At 46.5% G+C, this 18,397-nt stretch overlaps 2 protein-coding genes across 3 annotated transcripts; both read right to left on the reverse strand.

The window, feature by feature from the left end:
* Positions 1–1,019: 1,019 nt before the first annotated feature.
* LOC116360020 (DNA-directed RNA polymerase II subunit RPB1-like) lies at positions 1,020–5,611 on the reverse strand. 2 transcript variants are annotated; one of them, XM_031814464.1, is made up of 2 exons: positions 2,202–5,611; positions 1,020–2,054 (listed from the first exon to the last, which is right to left on the reverse strand). In XM_031814464.1, the coding sequence occupies exon 1, from the start codon at positions 4,238–4,240 to the stop codon at positions 3,389–3,391; it is 852 nt and encodes a 283-aa protein (XP_031670324.1). In that variant the 5' UTR covers positions 4,241–5,611; the 3' UTR covers positions 1,020–2,054; positions 2,202–3,388. The 2 variants fall into 2 exon arrangements, with proteins under 2 accessions (XP_031670324.1, XP_031670325.1); XM_031814465.1 differs by having other exon boundaries at positions 1,020–1,845; positions 2,117–5,611.
* A 285-nt stretch (positions 5,612–5,896) lies between these two features.
* Positions 5,897–17,757, reverse strand: LOC109883011 (radical S-adenosyl methionine domain-containing protein 1, mitochondrial-like). Its single transcript, XM_031814492.1, has 10 exons — positions 17,328–17,757; positions 15,714–15,847; positions 14,879–15,100; positions 13,918–14,126; positions 12,447–12,589; positions 11,391–11,454; positions 10,090–10,237; positions 9,494–9,548; positions 8,262–8,365; positions 5,897–7,279 (listed from the first exon to the last, which is right to left on the reverse strand). Exons 1-10 carry the CDS (start codon positions 17,469–17,471, stop codon positions 7,156–7,158), a joined length of 1,347 nt encoding a protein of 448 aa, XP_031670352.1. The 5' UTR covers positions 17,472–17,757; the 3' UTR covers positions 5,897–7,155.
* Positions 17,758–18,397: the final 640 nt, after the last annotated feature.

Raw genomic sequence — 18,397 nt, forward strand, 5'->3', positions numbered from 1 at the left:
GTAGTACTACTAGGTTTTACACAGTAATAATATATATCTGCCTCACTCTCAGAGAAATCAGTAGTACTACTAGGTTTTACACAGTAATAATATATATCTGCCTCACTCTCAGAGAAATCAGTAGTACTACTAGGTTTTACACAGTAATAATATATATCTGCCTCACTCTCAGAGAAATCAGTAGTACTACTAGGTTTTACACAGTAATAATATATATCTGCCTCACTCTCAGAGAAATCAGTAGTACTACTAGGTTTTACACAGTAATAATATATATCTGCCTCACTCTCAGAGAAATCAGTAGTACTACTAGGTTTTACACAGTAATAATATATATCTGCCTCACTCTCAGAGAAATCAGTAGTACTACTAGGTTTTACACAGTAATAATATATATCTGCCTCACTCTCAGAGAAATCAGTAGTACTACTAGGTTTTACACAGTAATAATATATATCTGCCTCACTCTCAGAGAAATCAGTAGTACTACTAGGTTTTACACAGTAATAATATATATCTGCCTCACTCTCAGAGAAATCAGTAGTACTACTAGGTTTTACACAGTAATAATATATATCTGCCTCACTCTCAGAGGAATCAGTAGTACTACTAGGTTTTACACAGTAATAATATATATCTGCCTCACTCTCAGAGAAATCAGTAGTACTACTAGGTTTAACACAGTAATAATATACAGTCAAATGTAACAAATAACTATTTTTTATATTTTTTTATCAAGAACTGAAAGAATTACGTGACAAATGAAAAAAGGTAAACAATTATTCAATACAGTAATTTGAGATCTGTATGTAAAACATTTACATTTCAAATTGTAGTCATTTAGGAGATGCTCTTACCCAGTGCATTGATCTTATGGTGAGACGACACACATATCACAGTCAACTATACAGGATATGAACATAACATGACAGCTAACCTGTATCGTGTTTAGCAACAACAACAACAAAACATTTTCATACACATCTAAAATCTACGAATAAAAATGAATAAGAACAGTAATATTTTACAGACACATGAAGGCACCCATGAGCAATCATTTCTGATGAAAAAAACACAAAACGTGAAAACGTACCTAGTTAAATAAAAGGTTAAAAAAAAATGTTTTTACAAAAAAATTGTGTTTGGATAATAAACTCATCAATTATGTAGGCAATTAAAGGCCGCGGGCCATCTTCCCATAGAATGTATCGTTCTATGATCCTACCTGCCTGGTATGTTGTGTCATAAAGCCATCTTCCCATAGAATGTATCGTTCTATGATCCTACCTGCCTGGTATGTTGGGTCATAAAGCCATCTTCCCATAGAATGTTTCGTTCTATGATCCTACCTGCCTGGTATGTTGGGTCATAAAGCCATCTTCCCATAGAATGTTTCGTTCTATGATCCTACCTGCCTGGTATGTTGGGTCATAAAGCCATCTTCCCATAGAATGTATCGTTCTATGATCCTACCTGCCTGGTATGTTGGGTCATAAAGCCATCTTCCCATAGAATGTTTCGTTCTATGATCCTACCTGCCTGGTATGTTGGGTCATAAAGCCATCTTCCCATAGAATGTATCGTTCTATGATCCTACCTGCCTGGTATGTTGTGTCATAAAGCCATCTTCCCATAGAATGTATCGTTCTATGATCCTACCTGCCTGGTATGTTGGGTCATAAAGCCATCTTCCCATAGAATGTATCGTTCTATGATCCTACCTGCCTGGTATGTTGTGTCATAAAGCCATCTTCCCATAGAATGTATCGTTCTATGATCCTACCTGCCTGGTATGTTGTGTCATAAAGCCATCTTCCCATAGAATGTATCGTTCTATGATCCTACCTGCCTGGTATGTTGGGTCATAAAGCCATCTTCCCATAGAATGTATCGCTCTATGATCCTACCTGCCTGGTATGTTGTGTCATAAAGCCATCTTCCCATAGAATGCATCGTTCTATGATCCTACCTGCCTGGTATATTGGGTCATAAAGCTGTATCAATTAAAGGCCGTGGGCCATCTTCCCATAGAATGTATCGTTCTATGATCCTACCTGCCTGGTATGTTGTGTCATAAAGCCATCTTCCCATAGAATGTATCGTTCTATGATCCTACCTGCCTGGTATATTGGGTCATAAAGCTGTATCAATTAAAGGCCGTGGGCCATCTTCCCATAGAATGTATCGTTCTATGATCCTACCTGCCTGGTATTTTGGGTCATAAAGCTGTATCAATACAGTTGTATTCATTGGGTCCTTGTCAACAGCCTCCAATTTGACTGCACCTGCTCCACTATTGAAATGCAACAAAAACAACAACTCAGCAGCACATTGTAGGAGTGATGAACATCACCCAGTAGTGTCAGTACTGGGAAACATCTGCTCCCATTACTGCTGATCATTCATCCAGATCTCTCTGAAGAACAGAGCAGCACTAGTCTAGGCCTGTCATGATACCAAGGAGGTCTACTAAATGGAACTCTATTCCCTACATAGTGCACTACTTTAGACCAGAACCCTATGGGTCAAATGTAGTGCACTACACAGGGAATAAGTGCCATTTGTGTCTCCTTCTCTATACCAGGTCAACACAGGACCTTCTCTATACAGGTCAACACAGGGCCCTCTCTATACAGGTCAACACAGGGCCCTCTCTATACAGGTCAACACAGGGCCCTCTCTATACAGGTCAACACAGGGCCCTCTCTATACAGGTCAACACAGGGCCCTCTCTACACAGGTCAACACAGGGCCCCTCTCTATACAGGGCCCTCTCTATACAGGTCAACACAGGGCCCCTCTCTATACAGGGCCTTCTCTATACAGGTCAACACAGGGCCTTCTCTATACAGGTCAACACAGGGCCTTCTCTATACAGGTCAACACAGGGCCCTCTCTATACAGGTCAACACAGGGCCCCTCTCTATACAGGGCCCTCTCTATTCAGGTCAACACAGGGCCCCTCTCTATACAGGGCCTTCTCTATACAGGTCAACACAGGGCCCTTCTCTATACAGGTCAACACAGGGCCCCTCTCTATACAGGTCAACACAGGGCCCCTCTCTATACAGGGCCCTCTCTATACAGGTCAACACAGGGCCCCTCTCTATACAGGTCAACACAGGGCCTTCTCTATACAGGTCAACACAGGGCCCTTCTCTATACAGGTCAACACAGGGCCCTTCTCTATACAGGTCAACACAGGGCCTTCTCTATACAGGTCAACACAGGGCCCTTCTCTATACAGGTCAACACAGGGCCTTCTCTATACAGGTCAACACAGGGCCTTCTCTATACAGGTCAACACAGGGCCTTCTCTATACAGGTCAACACAGGGAACAGGGGAAAACACAAGTTTAGAATATCAGGCAGAGAGACAGAGAGAGATCTAGAGCTCTCTCATAGAGCTCAGGTCAGGGCTAATAGGGCTCAGGTCAGGGTTCATAGGGTTCAGGTCAGGACTCACAGGGCTCAGGTCAGGACTCAGGTCAGGGCTCATAGGGCTAATAGAGCTCAGGTCCGGGCTCATAGAGCTCAGGTCAGGGCTCATAGGGCTAATAGGGCTCAGGTCCGGGCTCATAGGGCTCAGGTCAGGACTCATAGGGCTAATAGGGCTCAGGTCAGGGCTCACAGGGCTCAGGTCAGGACTCATAGGGCTAATAGGGCTCAGGTCAGGGCTCATAGGGCTAATAGGGCTCAGGTCAGGGCTCATAGGGCTCAGGTCAGGACTCATAGGGCTAATAGGGCTCAGGTCAGGGCTCATAGGGCTAATAGGGCTCAGGTCAGGACTCATAGGGCTCAGGTCAGGGCTAATAGAGCTCAGGTCAGGGCTAATAGGGCTCAGGTCTGGGCAAATCGGGCTCAGGTCAGGGCTAATAGGGCTCAGGTCAGGGCTCATAGGACTAATAGGGCTCAGGTCAGGGCTCAGGTCAGGACTCATAGGGCTCAGGTCAGGGCTAATAGGGCTCAGGTCAGGGCTAATAGGGCTCAGGTCTGGGCAAATCGGGCTCAGGTCAGGGCTCATAGGGCTCAGGTCAGGGCTCATAGGGCTCAGGTCAGGGGTCATAGGGCTCAGGTCAGGGCTAATAGGGCTCAGGTCAGGGCTCATAGGGCTCAGGTCAGGGCTTATAGGGCTCAGGTCAGGGCTCAGGTCAAAAGTAGTTACATTTATAGGGAATGCACACAATTTCTTTAATGAGCATGAATGAGCATAAATATCAGAATGAATAGTAGAAAGCATTTTTATTGAGTAAGAAATGGAACCAACTATGCATTTCACAGTCTGTCTTACTTGGCAATCGGTTATAATTATCCTATTATAAAATGTGCTCTTCTTATTAACCCATGTCCACTATACATACAATACACCCAGCGTGTCAACAGACCCATCTCAACAAGCCTCCACAATACACCCAGCGTGTCAACAGACCCATCTCAACAAGCCTCCACAATACACCCAGCGTGTCAACAGACCCATCTCAACAAGCCTCCACAATACACCCAGCGTGTCAACAGACCCATCTCAACAAGCCTCCACAATACACCCAGCGTGTCAACAGACCCATCTCAACAAGCCTCCACAATACACCCAGCGTGTCAACAGACCCATCTCAACAAGCCTCCACAATACACCCAGCGTGTCAACAGACCCATCTCAACAAGCCTCCACAATACACCCAGCGTGTCAACAGACCCATCTCAACAAGCCTCCACAATACACCCAGCGTGTCAACAGACCCATCTCAACAAGCCTCCACAATACACCCAGCGTGTCAACAGACCCATCTCAACAAGCCTCCACAATACACCCAGCGTGTCAACAGACCCATCTCAACAAGCCTCCACAATACACCCAGCGTGTCAACAGACCCATCTCAACAAGCCTCCACAATACACCCAGCGTGTCAACAGACCCATCTTAACAAGCCTCCACAACACGCTCCAGTCTACAGTGTTGTGATGTTGTCTTCATGCTTAAACAACACGCTCCAGTCTACAGTGTTGTGATGCTGTCTTCATGCTTAAACAATACTCTCCAGTCTACAGTGTTGTGATGTTGTCTTCATGCTTAAACAACACGCTCCAGTCTACAGTGTTGTGATGCTGTCTTCAGGCTTAAAACAACACGCTCCAGTCTACAGTGTTGTGATGCCGTCTTCATGCTTAAAACAACACGCTCCAGTCTACAGTGTTGTGATGCTGTCTTCAGGCTTAAAACAACACGCTCCAGTCTACAGTGTTGTGATGCTGTCTTCAGGCTTAAAACAACACGCTCCAGTCTACAGTGTTGTGATGCCGTCTTCATGCTTAAAACAACACGCTCCAGTCTACAGTGTTGTGATGCTGTCTTCAGGCTTAAAACAACACGCTCCAGTCTACAGTGTTGTGATGCTGTCTTCAGGCTTAAAACAACACGCTCCAGTCTACAGTGTTGTGATGTTGTTTTAAGCCTGAAGACAACACTCTCCAGACTCTTCTTGGTGGATTACATGTTGTGTACCTGTCAGACCAAGACTTTCATCACAGCTGATGGACAACAGAAGGTTTAAGCCCGTCTGTCTAATCTGGGATCTGCTCTGCACCTGGGCCAGATACAGGGACCACGGCCACGTCACTCCCCCCCCCCCCCCCCCCCCCGCTACATCTTCTCACGCTATGATGATGGGGAAGCAGGCAAGGGGCCCCATAGGAGACCAGAGACATGGAGGACAGAGGGTCTCCAAGCCTGGCTGACAGACAGGGGAGACTGAGCCGGAGACTGAGCCCGGAGACTGAGCCGGAGACTGAGCCGGAGACTGAGCCGGAGACTGAGCCGGAGACTGAGCCCGGAGACTGAGCCCGGAGACTGAGCCCGGAGACTGAGCCCGGAGACTGAGACGGAGACTGAGACGGAGACTGAGACGGAGACTGAGCCGGAGACTGAGCCCGGAGACTGAGCCGGAGACTGAGCCGGAGACTGACCCGGCAGCCACTATGAACTGTAGATACTGGTCTAATCGACCATCTACACTGATGAAGTAGATTAGCTGCAGTAAGATGACACTAACCTGCCGTCACCGTGTTCTGATCAGTGACAGGTTAGATGGGCCTGATATACTGATAAAGCTCTGTACTTTAAGGTTTAACAGGATGCTGTCGGGACTCTGATAAAGCTCTGTACTTTACAGTTTAACAGGATGCTGTCGGGACTCTGATAAAGCTCTGTACTTTACAGTTTAACAGGATGCTGTCGGGACTTGGATAAAGCTCTGTACTTTACAGTTTAACAGGATGCTGTCGGGACTCTGATAAAGCTCTGTACTTTACAGTTTAACAGGATGCTGTCGGGACTCTGATAAAGCTCTGTACTTTACAGTTTAACAGGATGCTGTCGGGACTCTGATAAAGCTCTGTACTTTACAGTTTAACAGGATGCTCTCGGGACTCTGATAAAGCTCTGTACTTTACAGTTTAACAGGATGCTGTCGGGACTCTGATAAAGCTCTGTACTTTACAGTTTAACAGGATGCTGTCGGGACTCGGGAAAGGTTCTCCACACCATGTCTTCTATGAACAAATCATTCTGTACCCCTTCAATGTAGTAGAGGTAATATCTCTCTCACACACACACACACACACACACACACACACACACACACACACACACACACACACACACACACACACACACACACACACACACACACACACACACACACACACACACACACACACACACACACAGTTACCAAAAGCAGCAGTTAAATAGGTTGTTTATGAAGGTCAGCGTGCCACGGACTCCAGTTCCTCCACGCTTCTCTAGTTCTCTGTCATCAGAGCTGTAGTGAACCACTGTTATTGTCGAGGTCTAGTCGTCTGTCATCAGAGCTGTAGTGAACCACTGTTATTGTCGAGGTCTAGTTGTCTGTCATCAGAGCTGTAGTGAACCACTGTTGTTATCGAGGTCTAGTCGTCTGTCATCAGAGCTGTAGTGAACCACTGTTATTGTCGAGGTCTAGTTGTCTGTCATCAGAGCTGTAGTGAACCACTGTTATTGTCGAGGTCTAGTCGTCTGTCATCAGAGCTGTAGTGAACCACTGTTTTTGTCGAGGTCTAGTTGTCTGTCATCAGAGCTGTAGTGAACCACTGTTATTGTCGAGGTCTAGTCGTCTGTCATCAGAGCTGTAGTGAATCACTGTTGTTGTCGAGCCCCTGGGTGATGTAGGCCTCCAGCAGCAGCAACAGAGTGGGTAACATGCTGTCCAGTAAGGCCAGGCCCTGCCACGAGCACCGCAGACCCCTACACACAAGACAAAAGGGCTTGTCAGTGTTTCCCGGACTCAGTCCCGGGGACCCCCAGGGGTGCATGTTTTGGTCCCTACCACCTCACAGCTGGTTCAAATAGACTCATACAGACACGGAGATACAACTACTGGGTCCCACTTTTAAAAAACCACAAGTTATAAGGCTTAGAATGCCTGTCTGTTGAAGGTCTGGGTTACCTGTCATCCAGGATTAGAAAACCAGTCTGTTGAAGGTCTGGGTTACCTGTCATCCAGGATTAGAAGACCTGTCTGTTGAAGGTCTGGGTTACCTGTCATCCAGGATTAGAAAACCAGTCTGTTGAAAGTCTGGGTTACCTGTCATCCAGTATTATAAGACCTGTCTGTTGAAGGTCTGGGTTACCTGTCATCCAGGATTATAAAACCTGTCTGTTGAAGGTCTGGGTTACCTGTCATCCAGGATTAGAAGACCTGTCTGTTGAAGGTCTGGGTTACCTGTCATCCAGGATTAGAAGGCCTGTCTGTTGAAGGTCTGGGTTACCTGTCATCCAGGATTAGAAGACCTGTCTGTTAAAGGTCTGGGTTACCTGTCATCCAGGATTATAAGACATGTCTGTTGAAGGTCTGGGTTACCTGTCATCCAGGATTAGGAGGCCTGTCTGTTGAAGGTCTGGGTTACCTGTCATCCAGGATTAGGAGGCCTGTCTGTTGAAGGTCTGGGTTACCTGTCATCCAGGATTAGGAGGCCTGTCTGTTGAAGGTCTGGGTTACCTGTCATCCAGGATTACAAGACCTGTCTGTTGAAGGTCTGGGTTACCTGTCATCCAGGATTAGAAGGCCTGTCTGTTGAAGGTCTGGGTTACCTGTCATCCAGGATTAGGAGGCCTGTCTGTTGAAGGTCTGGGTTACCTGTCATCCAGGATTATAAGACCTGTGTTGAAGGTCTGGGTTACCAGTCATCCAGGATTACAAGACCTGTCTGTTGAAGGTCTGGGTTACCTGTCATCCAGGATTAGGAGGCCTGTCTGTTGAAGGTCTTGTACTTCAGAGGATGAGCTGAGAATCTGGTACAGATCTGCCCTGGGACTGAACAACTGCCAATGCTGCCACAGAAATAACATGAATCAGAGACAGATGTAGACAGGAAGTAAGGTGAATCAAAGACAAAGACATATGTAGGCAGGAAGTAAGGTGAATCAGAGACAAAGACAGATGTAGACAGGAAGTAAGGTGAATCAGAGACAAAGACATATGTAGACAGGAAGTCAGGTGAATCAGAACAATGGTGTGGAACATACAAATACTGAACACATCAGGTTAAAAAATGATTTTATCACTGATGGCCCCTATTGATGCAAACAATGAATCTAGAAACAACTGAAACCTCCTCTTGGTATAGCATATAGTGTGTATATATATACTGTATAGTATGTGGCCAGACAATGTAAACATAACCAAATGATGTGAGACTTTTGGTTCTGGGTTAGCCTAGATTACCTGGTGAGTGATGCCGTCAGTATTCTGGGTTAACCTAGATTACCTGGTGAGTGATGCCGTCAGCATTCTGGGTTAGCCTAGATTACCTGGTGAGTGATGCCGTCAGTATTCTGGGTTAGCCTAGATTACCTGGTGAGTGATGCCGTCAGTATTCTGGGTTAGCCTAGATTACCTGGTGAGTGATGCCGTCAGTATTCTGGGTTAGCCTAGATTACCTGGTGAGTGATGCCGTCAGTATTCTGGGTTAACCTAGATTACCTGGTGAGTGATGCCGTCAGTATTCTGGGTTTAGCCTAGATTACCTGGTGAGTGATGCCGTCAGTATTCTGGGTTAGCCTAGATTACCTGGTGAGTGATGCCGTCAGTATTCTGGGTTAGCCTAGATTACCTGGTGAGTGATGCCGTCAGTATTCTGGGTTAGCCTAGATTACCTGGTGAGTGATGCCGTCAGTATTCTGGGTTAGCCTAGATTACCTGGTGAGTGATGCCGTCAGTATTCTGGGTTAGCCTAGATTACCTGGTGAGTGATGCCGTCAGTATTCTGGGTTAGCCTAGATTACCTGGTGAGTGATGCCGTCAGTATTCTGGGTTAACCTAGATTACCTGGTGAGTGATGCCGTCAGTATTCTGGGTTAGCCTAGATTACCTGGTGAGTGATGCCGTCAGTATTCTGGGTTTAGCCTAGATTACCTGGTGAGTGATGCCGTCAGTATTCTGGGTTTAGCCTAGATTACCTGGTGAGTGATGCCGTCAATCAAACGCAGTCCCATGACCAACACTTCCTCCAATCTGCAATCAGATGAATAAAGTTAACAGGTTGCTACAGTATATCATCTGCCACGCTGCGAGACAGGAAGCCTTGTCCGAGGCAGAATGGCCCTGTAGCGTAGAATCCCATGCTATGAGTGAGTCTGGAGTATTATTGGATGTAGGTCATTAACGTGCAGCACCGAATGAACTCTGCAGGTGAACACAGTCTAAAGAGCGGACAGTAGATCAGCTGACTCACAGTCAACCAGTCTGTCCATACCTTCTATTGGCTGATATGGGGAGTGCACTGACTGATTTTTTTAAAAGCGTTTTGAAATGTGATAGGTTTGTTTTTCCCCTATTGACAGTGACGAGAACCTTATCGCGATGACGTGGCACGACACGATTTCCTGTTTGCACAGACGGACCACTTAGAAGTCAAATCAATGGTGAAAATAGTTGATCCTAGATGATTAACAAATTGACAGGCGTTTTATTCTGAAGTGGATTATCCCTTTAATGAGCAGCACGGTGTGAACTCTGCAGGTAAACAGCCTGAAGCAGAAAGAAGTGGACTCACAGTCCCAGGTGGGTGAGGGGTATCCTGCGTCGAGTCCCGTGACTCCTCTGCTGCACCTCTCTCAACCAGACATCAGGCTCCAGAGTCTGGGTACGGGCCTCTCGACACACATCCCCCTCTCCACGGGGGACGAAGCGACCATGGGCACCTGGCAGACAGAAGAGTCTCACTTCAAATAAACAACCACAGATAAAGGCTTTATAGAGCATTCATAAAGTCTTTATAGAGCATTCATAAAGCCTCCAGTTTTTATGCTGCAGTAGTTTGAGTACTTCTCCTGTCCTATTCGGTGTCCTGTGTGAATCTAAGTGTGCGTTCTCTAATTCTCTCCTTCTCTCTTTCTTTCTCTCTCTCGGAGGACCTGAGCCCTAGAACCATGCCCCAGGACTACCTGACATGATGACTCCTTGCTGTCCCCAGTCCACCTGGCCATGCTGCTGTTCCAGTTTCAACTGACCTGAGCCCTAGGACCATGCCCAAGGACTACCTGACATGATGACTCCTTGCTGTCCCCAGTCCACCTGGCCATGCTGCTGCTCCAGTTTCAACTGACCTGAGCCCTAGGACCATGCCCCAGGACTACCTGACATGATGACTCCTTGCTGTCCCCAGTCCACCTGGCCATGCTGCTGCTCCAGTTTCAACTTCCACCTGACTGTGCTGCTGCTCCAGTTTCAACTGTTCTGCCTTATTATTATTCGACCCTGCTGGTCATTTATGAACATTTGAACATCTTGGCCATGTTCTGTTATAATCTCCACCCGGCACAGCCAGAAGAGGACTGGCCACCCCACATAGCCTGGTTCCTCTCTAGGTTTCTTCCTAGGTATTGGCCTTTCTAGGGAGTTTTTCCTAGCCACCGTGCTTCTACACCTGCATTGCTTGCTGTTTGGGGTTTTAGGCTGGGTTTCTGTACAGCACTTTGAGATATCAGCTGATGTACGAAGGGCTATATAAATACATTTGATTTGATTCATAACGGTGCTATAGAGCATTCATAAAGGTGTTATAGAGCATTCATAAAGTCTTTAGAGCATTCATAATGGTGTTATAGAGCATTCATAATGGTGTTACAGAGCATTCATAACGGTGCTATAGAGCATTCATAAAGGTGTTATAGAGCATTCATAACTGTGTTACAGAGCATTCATAATGGTGTTACAGAGCATTCATAAAGGTGTTATAGAGCATTCAGAAAGTCTTTATAGAGCATTCATAACGGTGCTATAGAGCATTCATAAAGTTTTTATAGAGCATTCATAACGGTGTTGTAGAGCATTCATAAAGCACTATTAACTCACCTGGGCCCACTCCAAGGTACTGACTGGCCTTCCAGTAACTCATATTGTGTTGGCTGATGGCACCCTTCAAAACAGACAGAAAATACACCAGGTATATTACAGATGTGTGTTGACTGTAGCAGGTAATATTCATATTCAATAGATATGACAACCAATACAGCACAGAGAAAAGCCTGGTGTTTCTACTGCAGGGTTTTCTACTCAATGTATTTCTACTGCAGGGTTTTCTACTCAATGTATTTCTACAGCAGGGTATTCTACTCAATGTATTTCTACAGCAGGGTTTTCTACTCAATGTATTTCTACTGCAGGGTTTTCTACTCAATGTATTTCTACTGCAGGGTTTTCTACTCAATGTATTTCTACAGCAGGGTTTTCTACTCAATGTATTTCTACAGCAGGGTTTTCTACTCAATGTATTTCTACTGCAGGGTTTTCTACTCAATGTATTTCTACAGCAGGGTATTCTACTCAATGTATTTCTACAGCAGGGTATTCTACTCAATGTATTTCTACAGCAGGGTATTGTACTCAATGTATTTCTACTGCAGGGTTTTCTACTCAATGTATTTCTACTGCAGGGTTTTCTACTCAATGTATTTCTACAGCAGGGTTTTCTACTAAATGTATTTCTACAGCAGGGTTTTCTACTAAATATATTTCTACTGCAGGGTTTTCTACTAAATGTATTTCTACTGCAGGGTATTCTACTAAATGTATTTCTACTGCAGGGTTTTCTACCAAATGTATTTCTACTGCAGGGTATTCTACTAAATGAATTTCTACTGCAGGGTTTTCTACCAAATGTATTTCTACTGCAGGGTATTCTACTAAATGTATTTCTACTGCAGGGTATTCCACTAAATGTATTTCTACTGCAGGGTTTTCTACCAAATGAATTTCTACAGCAGGGGTTTCTACTAAATGTATTTCTACTGCAGGGTATTCCACTAAATGTATTTCTACAGCAGGGGTTTCTACCAAAATTAATTTCTACTATAGCACAGTGGTCGGACAGACACAAGGACACACACAGAGAAAGAGAGTAGAACTTACATTTCTGGCAAAGTTGGACACCTCATACTGCAGATAGCCTCTCTTCTGAAGAATCCTCCTGGCAGAGTCATACATGACAGCTGTGATGTCATCACTGGGCACGCTCAGTTGGCCTTTCTGGACCTGTCTGAAGAGCTGTGTGCCTGCAGTTGACATGTTAACATTGGAGTCATTTAGCAGCAGAATCTCTGATCCAGAGTGACTTACAGTCAGGTCATATATTCATTTGGAGACCTATTACCTGTCAATCACTACAGCTACTAATTCAACTACAGTAAGTAGAAACAACCACATATCACAGTCACTGCAACGAAAACCTTCAAAATGTCTGTCAATTCAGTCTGCTTGGGAAGGTGTAGTGGTGGTGTTCCTGCTACTGTCTCTCCTGTAGTCCTCTCCTCCATCTCATCTGTACCTGTCAATTCAGTCTGCTTGGGGTGGTGTAGTGGTGGTGTTCCTACTACTGTCTCTCCTGTAGTCCTCTCCTCCATCTCCCCCATCTCATCTGTACCTGTACCTTGGGGTGGTGTAGTGGTGGTGTTCCTGCTACTGTCTCTCCTGTAGTCCTCTCCTCCATCTCCTCCATCTCATCTGTACCTGTACCTTGGGGTGGTGTAGTGGTGGTGTTCCTACTACTGTCTCTCCTGTAGTCCTCTCCTCCATCTCATCTGTACCTGTCAATTCAGTCTGCTTGGGGTGGTGTAGTGGTGGTGTTCCTACTACTGTCTCTCCTGTAGTCCTCTCCTCCATCTCCCCCATCTCATCTGTACCTGTACCTTGGGGTGGTGTAGTGGTGGTGTTCCTGCTACAGTCTCTCCTGTAGTCCTCTCCTCCATCTCCTCCATCTCATCTGTACCTGTACCTTGGGGTGGTGTAGTGGTGGTGTTCCTGCTACTGTCTCTCCTCCATCTCATCTGTACCTGTCAATTCAGTCTGCTTGGGGTGGTGTAGTGGTGGTGTTCCTGCTACTGTCTCTCCTCCATCTCATCTGTACCTGTCAATTCAGTCTGCTTGGGGTGGTGTAGTGGTGGTGTTCCTGCTACTGTCTCTCCTGTAGTCCTCTCCTCCATCTCCCCCATCTCATCTGTACCTGTACCTTGGGTTGGTGTAGTGGTGGTGTTCCTGCTACTGTCTCTCCTGTAGTCCTCTCCTCCATCTCCTCCATCTCATCTGTACCTGTACCTTGGGGTGGTGTAGTGGTGGTGTTCCTGCTACTGTCTCTCCTCCATCTCCTCCATCTCATCTGTACCTGTCAATTCAGTCTGCTTGGGGTGGTGTTCCTGCTACTGTCTCTCCTCCATCTCCTCCATCTCATCTGTACCTGTCAATTCAGTCTGCTTGGGGTGGTGTAGTGGTGGTGTTCCTGCTACTGTCTCTCCTGTAGTCCTCTCCTCCATCTCCCCCATCTCATCTGTACCTGTCCCAACTTCTAAATAACGCACACAAAAACGATCAGGAAGAAAAGACATGCCTCTCTCCAGGGTCAGCTGGTACAGGGAGACGTGGTCATCACACACCGACAGCAGCTCATCCAACTCCAACTCCCAGGATGCAACGCTCTGACCAGGACGTCCGAACATGACGTCGACCGACACCCTACCCGGGCAGAGCCTCCGAGCCTCCGCTACGGTCTGCAACGCATGCTGGGAGTTGTGGTCCCTCCCCAGAACTCTCCTTCTTCTCCCCTCACGCCTCCTTCATTTCTCCTTCAGCTCTCCTGACCTGCTCTCCTTCAGCTCCCTGACCTGCTCTCCTTCAGCTCCCTGACCTGCTCTCCTTCAGCTCCCTGACCTGCTCTCCTTCAGATCCCTGACCTGCTCTCCTTCAGCTCCCTGACCTGCTCTCCTTCAGCTCCCTGACCTGCTCTCCTTCAGCTCCCTGACCTGCTCTCCTTCAGCTCCCTGACCTGCTCTCCTTCAGCTCCCTGACCTGCTCTCCTTCAGCTCCCTGACCTGCTCCCTGACCAGATTCACATAGGAAAAGGACAATTGGTTATCAGAACAGAGCTAGTGATCAGTGACTGACTGTTCAGAACAAAGCTGGTGATCAGTGACTGACTGTTCAGAACAAAGCTGGTGATCCGTGACTGACTGTTCAGAACAAAGCTGGTGATCCGTGACTGACTGTTCAGAACAAAGCTGGTGATCCGTGACTGTCTGTTCAGAACAAAGCTAGTGATCAGTGACTGCCTGTGTTGCATCACACTCTTATCCTCCAGGGACTCCTCCTCTCCTTCCTCCCTTTCCACCAGTAATACTGTTTTCTGTTGTTTCAGTTTCCGTAGCAGAAAAGGTTTTATGGGAAAGGGTTGCTAGTTTCCACCTAACCATTCCCATTACTCTTATAGCCCCGGAGGATGTACAGTAGTAGGACGTACTTCTACTTCTACTGAGAACGCTTTCTGGAAATCTACTATGTGCAACTGACTGAACACCAGCCTTAATCTCACCTGCACCCCGATGGAAAAACGGTTGACGCCAGCATGGAGGAAGTCCTCCAACTTAGAGCTTCCTACAGGGGTGGGGTTGACCTCCAGAGTGACCTCCGCCTCCTCTGATAGTCCAGCGTGCCTGGTAACCGTCTGTAGGACCGCAGCGATAGTGGAGGGGCGGGCCAGGCTGGGAGTCCCGCCTCCAAAAAACACAGAGGTGATCCTGAAGATGAGAGAGAGAGAGAGACAGACAGACCGAGAGAGAGAGACAGAGAGAGAGAGAGACAGAGCGAGAGAGACAGACAGAGCGAGAGAGAGACAGAGCGCGTGAGAGAGAGAGAGAGAGAGGGAGGGAGACATGGAGAGAGAGAGAGAGAGATAGAGAGAGAGGGAGGGAGGGAGAGAGACAGAGCAAGAGAGGGAGACAGACAGTGAGGGAGACATGGAGAGACAGAGAGTGAGACGGAGAGAGAGAGAGAGAGAGAGAGAGAGAGAGAGAGAGAGAGAGAGAGAGAGAGAGACATGGAGAGAGAGAGACAGAGAGTGAGACATGGAGAGAGAGAGACAGAGAGTGAGACATGGAGAGAGAGAGAGAGAGTGAGACATGGAGAGAGACATTAAAATAGAAAGAAGAAAAATGCTCAGACTGTGTTTGGAGTTGAACTCCAGGAGGTGGAGGAGCAGTCTGAAAATGTTCCCTCCATAGTCAGCCTCAGGCACTCTGGAAATAGTGCACTGTTTAGGGAATAGTGTGCCATTTCAGATGTTACCATGGAGACACTAAAGCTAAAGGCGATGACCCACAGAGGAGGGTTGAATTTAGACAGTAAACCTACCGGGACACCTGGCTGAGCTTTAGTAAGGTCTCCGTCTCCCGCTGGAGACACTCCAACATGACATCCTGGTTGTCAGAGCGAGGAATGTACTTGTTGAAGTTACAGTAGGAGCATCTCTTCAGACAGTAAGGCCACTGTGAACAGGAGAGGATCAGGGTTAGTATCAGGGTTGTACTTGTTGTTACAGTAGGAGCATCTCTTCAGACAGTAAGGCCACTGTGAACAGGAGAGGATCAGGGTTAGTGTCAGGGTTGTACTTGTTGTTACAGTAGTAGCATCTCTTCGGACAGTAAGGCCACTGTGAACAGGAGAGGATCAGGGTTAGTATCAGGGTTGTACTTGTTGTTACAGTAGGAGCATCTCTTCAGACAGTAAGGCCACTGTGAACAGGAGAGGATCAGGGTTAGTGTCAGGGTTGTACTTGTTGTTACAGTAGTAGCATCTCTTCGGACAGTAAGGCCACTGTGAACAGGAGAGGATCAGGGTTAGTATCAGGGTTGTACTTGTTGTTACAGTAGGAGCATCTCTTCAGACAGTAAGGTCACTGTGAACAGGAGAGGATCAGGGTTAGTGTCAGGGTTGTACTTGTTGTTACAGTAGGAGCATCTCTTCAGACAGTAAGGCCACTGTGAACAGGAGAGGATCAGGGTTAGTGTCAGGGTTGTACTTGTTGTTACAGTAGGAGCATCTCTTCAGACAGTAAGGCCAATGTGAACAGGAGAGGATCAGGGTTAGTGTCAGGGTTGTACTTGTTGTTACAGTAGGAACATCTCTTCAGACAGTAAGGCCACTGTGAACAGGAGAGGCTCAGGGTTAGTGTCAGGGATGTACTTGTTGTTACAGTAGGAACATCTCTTCAGACAGTAAGGCCACTGTGAACAGGAGAGGATCAGGGTTAGTATCAGGGTTGTACTTGTTGTTACAGTAGGAGCATCTCTTCAGACAGTAAGGCCACTGTGAACAGGAGAGGATCAGGGTTAGTGTCAGGGTTGTACTTGTTGTTACAGTAGGAGCATCTCTTCAGACAGTAAGGTCACTGTGAACAGGAGAGGATCAGGGTTAGTGTCAGGGTTGTACTTGTTGTTCCAGTAGACAGAGGAGGCTGGTGGGAGGAGCTATAGGAGGACAGGCTCGTTGTAAAGGCTGGAGACTCAATGGAACTGATTCAAATACGTTGTTCCCATGTGTTTGGCACCATTCCATTTGTTTTACATTGAACCTTTATTTAACTAGGCAAGTCAGTTAAGAAACACATTCTTATTTACAACGACGGCCTACACCGGCCAAACCCAGACGACGCTGGGCCAGTTGTGTACCGCCCTATGGGACTCCCAATCACGGCCGGTTGTGATACAGCCTGGAATCCATTACAGCCATAATAAGGAGCCCATCCTCCTATAACACCTCCCACCAGCCTCCTCTGCAGTAGGCGCATCCCCTCAGACAGTATGGCCACTGTGTGTGCGTGAGACTGACTGACAAAGTGTTAGTTGAAATCGGATCTCATTCATTCATTGCCTTTTGCGAGAAGGATAGATAGCAGAAAGAGGGAGGCAGAATGGAAGAAAGAGATAAACTGGTTGAATATAACGTTAGTAGTTTACTAATACTCACGTGAACATAGAGTGAAGCCTCCGTTGAAAACGGTGGAGAGGAGAAACCGGCTAACGTGGAATCTGCACCACTCACTTCACTACTGAAACACCGACCCACGCAGACCGCAGGACCGCGGACAGCTGTTAAACATGTTCTCAGCATCCTCTCACTCAATATGTGAGCGAATGTCAGACGATCATTTCAAGTTGTTGCACTACTGTACAGTAACGTTACCTCGTGAGTTGGTTGCCTTTGAACTGTAGCACCAACCACACGTAAGTCCGGTTATTTTAGTAACAATGTAACACCATGTCGATGTAGTGATCCGTGATTTACCGCGGGCATAATCATGACATGACACAATGTAGATAAACCGTTACTGTCCATAGACCGTGCAATAGCATGCGATCAACTTCATACCGCGGCACACATATAGAAACAGGAAGACAACAAACCGATTTCCGTTGTGTAATACCTACTACAACCAGACGGTGGTGCTGTTTCGTTTGATTGAAATGTGTCACCTTGCTGTACAGGCAGAATGATTGGTCAGGCTGATGGGCCAGACCATGAATTTTTCCCAGGACCAGGAGTTGTTCCTGGTAAACTAAAGTGGTCGGGAAAAAAACTGTTATCATATATTTTGGCCTCCAAAACAGTCAGGCCATGAAGTGTAACTTTATATAGAGACATGTGACCACTGAGCACCATATACAGCAGACCAATCTCATCTCTAACCACACTGTGGAGATATCAGATGTCTTCAGGCAACAGGTTTGAAATGTAAGAGATGTAGCGCCGTAGCAGGAGTTGGACTATCTAGACGATGTGGACGTGTTCACATGGACCAGACATCATGTTTGGAATCTAAGACGACAAGACGCCATTTTATTATGTATTAACATAATTCATACTTTATTTAACCAGATAGGCCAGTTGAGAACAAGTTCTCATTTACAACTGTGGCCAAGATAAAGTAAAGCAGTGCGACACAAACAACAACACAGAGTTACACATGGAATAAACAAGCGTACAGTCAATAACACAATAGAAAAGTCTATATACATTGTGTGCAAATAAGGTAAGAT

The sequence above is a fragment of the Oncorhynchus kisutch genome, unplaced genomic scaffold, assembly GCF_002021735.2.
Source record: "Oncorhynchus kisutch isolate 150728-3 unplaced genomic scaffold, Okis_V2 Okis06b-Okis10b_hom, whole genome shotgun sequence".
Taxonomy (NCBI): Eukaryota; Metazoa; Chordata; class Actinopteri; order Salmoniformes; family Salmonidae; genus Oncorhynchus; species Oncorhynchus kisutch.